The 7111-nt window shown below is 42.6% G+C and overlaps 1 protein-coding gene across 1 annotated transcript; it reads left to right on the top strand.

Moving 5' to 3' along the window:
- Positions 1-15: 15 nt before the first annotated feature.
- Positions 16-7020, top strand: LOC103798336 (V-type proton ATPase subunit S1-like protein; the record flags this gene model as incomplete). The annotated part of the gene is made up of 4 exons (XM_009070590.1): positions 16-45; positions 1779-2020; positions 5577-5627; positions 6777-7020. Coding segments are annotated over exons 2-4 (522 nt in total), but the record flags the coding sequence as incomplete, so codon positions are not given.
- Between the last annotated feature and the right edge of the window lie 91 nt (positions 7021-7111).

Genomic DNA, 7111 nt, shown 5'->3' on the forward strand with positions numbered 1-7111 from the left:
GATGTGAAGCCAAAATTCAATGTCAATCCAGTGGCAATTGCACAGGTGATGTCTGAAGGGCTGAAAAGGCTTTTCATAGCCTTTAGGTGCTTTAATTTACATGGCTGAATTAAGCTGGGGTATTTTTTTACATTGTTTGCAAAAAATAGCCAATAAAACTGACTGAATAATTGTGATATTCACTGCCTGTACAAGGTATTTTCTGCTTTCATGAGGAGTGAGGTGAGACTTCAGGTGCTGGCGCTGACTGGACATGAGTTTGGGCACAATGTCTTTCTGAAAGAAGCAAATACTTATATCCACGTCCTGTAAAAAGATGTTTTACTCTTGTGCTTCCATCACACTAAAATGAAGGTACTAAAGGAATAGCTGAAGCAAAATTTCAGGTTTTAGTGTTTTTTTTTCCTGAGACCCAAAACCCTAGCATAAAAGGCTTCCTTATCAAAAGAAGCTTACCAAGTGTTGCACTCTGATATAAGTAACATGTTGATTAAATCTCTCTCATCTGCACTTCTAAGACAGCCTTATTTGTACAAATACACAGTCACTCATCATATTGTCTGACATGATCTTGCCTTCCTTTCAGCCTGTTTCTGGCAGTGCTTACTAATTTTAGTCCTAAAGCACCGTATGTAAGTCCTAGTATCAAAAGTGATCTCTCCGGGTCTGAGCTGGGTGACATGAGTTGATAATCTGAACAGCACGCGCACACAAAAATCTCTCTTTAAGCCAAGACAAAGCTTTGGGGCTTAACTGTGTCCCTTCTGGAGCCTGGTAAGATGCTATTTATGACTGGGACTCAGAAAACCTGTCTGTTTGACCATGGTTTGAACTTGCTTAGTTATATGATGTGGAAGAAACAGCCATGAAGACATTGTGTCTGTTATGTTCAGGTAGGATGTGCATAGATGGAACAGAGATGATGTTTGGAGATGGAACAGAGATTTGAGTTTGAATTATGAAAATAGCAGTTAAATTTGTAGAACCATAGAATCATCAAGGCTGGAAAAGACCTCTAAGATCATGGAGTCCAACCATTAATCTGCCACAAAGTCCTTTATAAGGCAGGTCCTTATAAGTCCTTCCTGAGCCCCAAGTATCTATCTCAGATTACATTTCCTGACAGTCAAATTGTCTTTTTGCTGTGTAATGTGGCATTTTTCTGGTGTCTACAGCTGACATAGAAGCTGCAGTCCCTGGGTTTTAATCTTGCCGGTGATTTTGTATAGTCAGGGATCCATCCTTGAGCCATCCTGGTGTGCAACTGTTATTTTCCTGATTTTAGGAACCAAACTACCTGTGGTAGATGTAGACTTGGACATTTCTTTCACCTGGACTGCTGCTGCTGTGGTCTTACCATGGTAGGCTGTGTCCTTCGCCCAAGTTGGGTCCTCTTTAAGGTGTTGAGGTAGTTCTTAGAGGTGTCCTAGAAGGTCTTCTGCTGGGTTGAGCCCCTTGTCATTCTAGCTGTGCTTCAGCTTTCTGTGTTGGGCAGTTCTGCATGGGAACATGCTGAGAATGTGTTTTGCCCCAGTGATACCACCCTGGAGTAATAAATACAATTTATTTTGTCTCTCTGCCTAGTTCTGCTGGAGCTAAAAGTCCGTGTGGTGCCATTCCCATGGTGGGAAGGATTTAGGGAGGTATTTCTCTCCTCAGCTCAGAAATGGCTCCAGGGATGCTCTCCAAGTTCTGTCCTCACTTATTCTGGTAGAGGATGGAGAGTAACCCCTGAAATACACATCTTCTGATAGCAGATTTGTTTTGTGGTCCATCAGGTTGTCAGCTACAACATGAACATAGAAGGACAGTGGGAAAGGCCACCCTGGAGGCATTTCTCCCACAGCCACTACAACCCCCTCAATGTCACAGTGAACGGGATCCCCTGCATCCTCTTCTGGGCCAAGAGGATCATGATCAAGTTTGAAAACCACACACAGCTGGACTTGACAGAGAAGACATTTGGTGTCCATGCCACGGTGGATGTTGGAGATTCCAACTGCAGTGAAGACAGTGCCATGTAAGGTGAAATTATACTCTGCCGGTGGAACTGGTGTCAGATAGCAAGTCTAGGAAGTATATCCTGAAGGAAAAGAGACCTTGTAGAACCCCAGGAGCAATCTCCTTCTTATAATGTCCTTCCAGAGCAGGCAGCAGGGGCTATATACTTTTAAACCAGCCTTTCATGAGGCACACTGATGTACTTAAATGACTTCATGGCACGGTGTAGTCACTCCTTGGGGCCAACCAGCTTTGCTCTTAGTGCTTGTGAGGCTGAAGCTGTTGATCTGTTTGTTCTCCAGCTGTTTTACACAGACGCTTGGGAGGCTGAAGAGTGGATCCTGTCCTGAGCACGTGGCCCAGGGGCTGTGCATGACTACTTATCCCTTTGTAGGGTGTGTGCCAGCAGTACTGCACCAGTTGCAGGTCTGTATAGGTCACCCCAAGTCTCAGGGTGTGATCTATGAGTTGCTGAAGCCACAGAGTGAATTCACTACAGGTTTGCATGTGGCACAAGAGTGTCTGAAAACCTGAACTCCATGTACCAATCTGTCATTAATTTCTTCAGCATCAACAGCATTTAGCAGCTATGCTGCTGCTCACCCTGAATGAGAGCTACACATTAACCTCACTCCACTCAAAATGCTCTGTGGCTATGCTAGAAAGGCTTGTGATGCTTTATATTCCCTTTGTGTGCTGCCTGGCCTCAGGGTTGGTACCAGATTCCACTCTGATGGGCCTAAAACTTGGGAAGTAGGTTCCTAATTGGGCATGTGCCGAATGTGAGCACTGAGTCTACCCCATAAAAGGAGTTTAAATCTGTAATGACATACACAACAAGATAAATAACGTGGCCATTAGCTCCTGTACAACATTGCACCTGCACATCTTAAGATATTTACACAGAAAGCAGGTGTTGCCTCTTTCTGGCTACACAGCTGTGAAGGAAAACACAACATGCACAGGCATTTTGGTGATGTTTCAAGAAATCTAGAAGTAAGATAGAAAAAGAAGACAGGCTTTTGCCTGTAGTATCATAGAATTAATCCAGTGGTGGTTTGACAGAGGGAGGGAGAGAACAGAGTAATGTTACCTTAAAAAGAGTAGTAACAAACATTCCTTCCTCTCTTCTGATCTATAATTCAGAAATGAGCTTAGTCTGATTAGTAATTAACCTAAAACATAATAATGCAAAATTAAGGGTCTCAGAACACAAGTTATGGTTTTATAGTTGCTCATAAGGCTTGAGAAATCAGAAAGACAATGTTGTGGTGGTCTTAAAACTCCTTCTGGAGCTGCTATTTGGACAGTGTTGGACAAGTAGGTTTCTCTGTGTGTCACAGGTACCTCTGTAGTCTTATAGCTGTAGATTAGTAAGAGTAATAATAAGAGTAATAATTATTGTAGAGGCTTCATTTTGTAAGTACAGATTTCTAAGGAATTAGGACTTGTCATGACTCTGACTGGGAGGAAGGTATTTCCCTTGAGTTTTGGGTCTGTGGCTGATAATATACTGTTGCTTTGGCTCTTGCTGAGCAGTTTCTGCACTGTGTCCAGGTTTCTATGCCTGTCCTTCTGCCTTCACAGAGACTAGACAGAGGTTGGCCAGTAGCTGGGAGGGGACAATGCTTGGACAGCCAAAGTCATGTCTCCTGCCATATAAAGTCATAGTCAGCAATAAAAACTGAAGGAAGAAGAACTGTGTAGAGTTTGTGTCTCACGGTGTGCTCATTGCTCAGAGAGCTGCTGGGCATCATCCTGTTGTGGGAGATGGTCAGTGACTGCCCTTGCAAAACTTGGGTCTTTTTTTCTGACTCTTTCTTTCCTTCTTAAACTCTATCTTTAACCATGAGTTCTCTTTTGCTTTTCCTATTCTCTCCCATGTCCTGCTGTGAAGGTGCCATGGGTCTTAGCTGCTGGATGGGGTACAAACACAGGGCTGGAATTCTGCTTGATGCATTATGTTGGAAGATACTTCACAATTTATGGGACATAGAATCATAGAATCACAGAACCATCAAGGTTGGAGGAGACCTCTAAGTTCATCAAGTCCAACCGTAGATCAACCCAGTTCAACAGATTCATTATAAAAGCTGCAGGAAGAGTCAGGAAACAAAATCTACTCCACAGCATACACTTGACATGCCTTTTATCAGTGTTTCACCATGTGGCTGGATCTCAGAATCTGTGGGTCAAGCGCCATTTATCTGCCAAGTTTTCTGATCTTTCTCCTTGTTCCTCTCAGAGTTTTCTGAGTGTCCTCAACCTAGCAATACACCTGCTCAAGGCTTTGATGCTTCCTAGGAAGCTGAGGGTAGATTTTCTGTCAGCCTTGCATTTGCTTATAGCAGAGGAAGGGGAAAACCTTGCTTGAATGCTGCTCTGTAATCTCGGGTCTGAGGACTGACCTAAATAAAGCCATTTAATGGCTGAGTGCTCACACGATGGATTGTTTTTCTCACACCAGAGAAATCCCTCAAAATTCTCCCTTCTCCAGCCTTCTTTGCTAAGACAACACTCTGTGTTGTCCTTCAGTCTGGTTTATACTGTCTAATCAGTGCAAAGTAGCTGAAGCCAAGAATATTAGACATCAAATACATATTCATGTAGTATATGAATAATAATCCAATATAATAATCCAACCTGCATCTTTTTTGTAGTTGAATGTCAGATTTGCCTGTGGCTAATCCTCAACTGTCAATGATTTATTTTCCTTTGTAATAAAGCAACAGATAGTCTGAATTCAGTGTCCTGGTTTATTGGACCAGTGTTAGTCAAGGTACAAGAAGTCTAGATCTCCTAGTCTAGCTCTTCTAGTGTAGATTTTATCTTATGTAGTCTCAATCATAGGCCTGGGTGGTTTTTATTGTGAAAATTACTCTTCAGCTTTAATTCTGGATGTCTTTCAGATGCTGGATGTGTTCCCTATGTTTTGCTTCTGACTTAGTCTGGAAAGGTTATGTGGACAATAAGAATCTGTGCAGGTTTTAAGAGGCAAAACACTATTGTTAAGTGGTAAAAATATCATGTAGTGCTGCAGTGCATTCATTAACCTCATAGGGCTTTTCACTTTAGGGAACTTCATGTGCCCATGGCCACTCCAGGTGAGCTTTGTAGAGCTCAGTCAGGATATTTATGTGTCTCTAATGCTGCACGTGAGTGAAGGTTGAACTCAGGTGACATCAGCATTTTTTATGCTCTGTTGTTCGAAAAGATGAGAATGATGTGTCTGTTTACACTTTCTAATGCCACACAAAGGTGATACTTGACTGAGATGTGGTGGCCTGAGGAGGATAAGAGATCAATGAACTTAATTATCAGCTGATGTGGGAATTGTGTTAGAAGTTAAATATGAATTTTTGCTCTTTCTGGATACTCTGTGCCTCATTCCAGATAACAGGTGAACCAGTGGATTTCACTGGAGGAAGATTTAATCCTTCCATGTTTTTTGCCCACTGACTTTAGGTGCATAACTGGGCAAAAGGCTCCATGTATGACTGAGCTTAATCTTTTGGGCTGCTTTTTTCTCCTAAGAATTTTTTCCTATCCTGAAGTTATTTGCTTTTCTGGCCTAGGCTTTCTCTGAAGTTTGGGGATATTGGCAGCCTAAAGGGACTTGTTATCAGGTAAGTTTGCATAATAAACCAAAACCCAGATAACATGTTAATATTTATTGTTACGCAGTTGCTTGTGTACTTACAGAGAATTTGTTTAAGCAAAAATAATGGGATAGAAACTGTTGATTGTACAATTGAGACAACTGCATTCAATATGTCTAACATTTTCCTGCCCTGCTTTATTAAGCCATTTGTTCTTCTACATTGACTGTTTAATTCAGGGGAAAAGTTTGGGTCATCTCTTTTGCATAGAATCTGAGATGTTGGCTAAACCTTGCTAATTAATTAAATTTTCACCTAGGAATTTTGCCTCAAGAACTGATAGCTTGTGCTGCTCAGGTATCAGGATGTCACTCACTTTATGTCTGCTTCTTGGTGATAGCAGAAAAAAATGTTTATTGCCAATTAATTTTCCATGTCTTGGATGGAAGTACTTTACCAATGTTGCATATAGATATATGTGTGTCAGTCATTCAGGCAAAATCCCTCACATTCCTCTTACTGTGATGGGAGAACAGCAAAACTCCTTCAACTGCAACAATATACAACTTTCAGTCACAGTCAGAGAATCACAGAGTCACAGAATAGTTGAGGTTGGAAAGGACCTTTGGAGACCATCTAGTCCAACCCCCTTCCAAGACAGGGTCACCTAGACTCCACACCTTCCCTGGGCAGTTGTCCCAGTGCTCTGCCACCTCCATGGAAAGAAGTTCTTCCTCACTTCCCAGACTCAGTGGAAGGAGCTAGAGCTCACACTGATATAAATGTATTAAATGGGTAACAATGGGCACAATGAACATCAAATCCCAGAATCCCGGAATCCTAGACTAGTTGGGTTTGGAAGGGGCCTCTGGTGATCATCCAGTCCAACCCTCTCCTGTGTCACCTAGAGCAGGTGACACAGGAACATGTCCAGGTGGGTTTGTAATGTCTCTAGAGATGGAGACTCCGCATACTCCCTTGGCAGTTGTCCCAGAGGTCTGCTACCTCCATGGAAAGAAGTTCTTCCTTTTTCAGACTCAGTGAAAGGAGCTAGATATAAATGGATGAAACTGGAAATGCCAATGAGTTTTCTATATTGCTGAACGTCTGAATTTGGTAGTTGTAAATCTCAGACTTATTTTCTTCCTCATCTTTCCTCCCATATGATGTTTTCAGGCTCTTGTTAACAACCAGCTATTACCACCTGTCTGTTCAGAACTGGTTCAGCCTGCACAGGCTGCAGCTTCTCTACAACCACTCAGTGCAAGCAACCTTCAATGCCACCAGGATCCACGCGCCAGCAAGTTACTCCTACCACTGCAAGCACGTGAGCAGCCTGCAGAGATATGATGCGTTGCTCATACCCAGCTCTGCAAATGACCTCTCAGAGCTTTGGGAAGTCACTTTTATTGATTTCCAGGTAATGTGATGCAGGTAATGAGTGCACCCTCAGCAAGTTCGCTGACCACACCAAGTGTGTGAGATAGTCACAGCTGGAGGGAAGGGATGGG

The sequence above is a fragment of the Acanthisitta chloris genome, unplaced genomic scaffold, assembly GCF_000695815.1.
Source record: "Acanthisitta chloris isolate BGI_N310 unplaced genomic scaffold, ASM69581v1 scaffold17022, whole genome shotgun sequence".
Taxonomy (NCBI): domain Eukaryota; kingdom Metazoa; phylum Chordata; class Aves; order Passeriformes; family Acanthisittidae; genus Acanthisitta; species Acanthisitta chloris.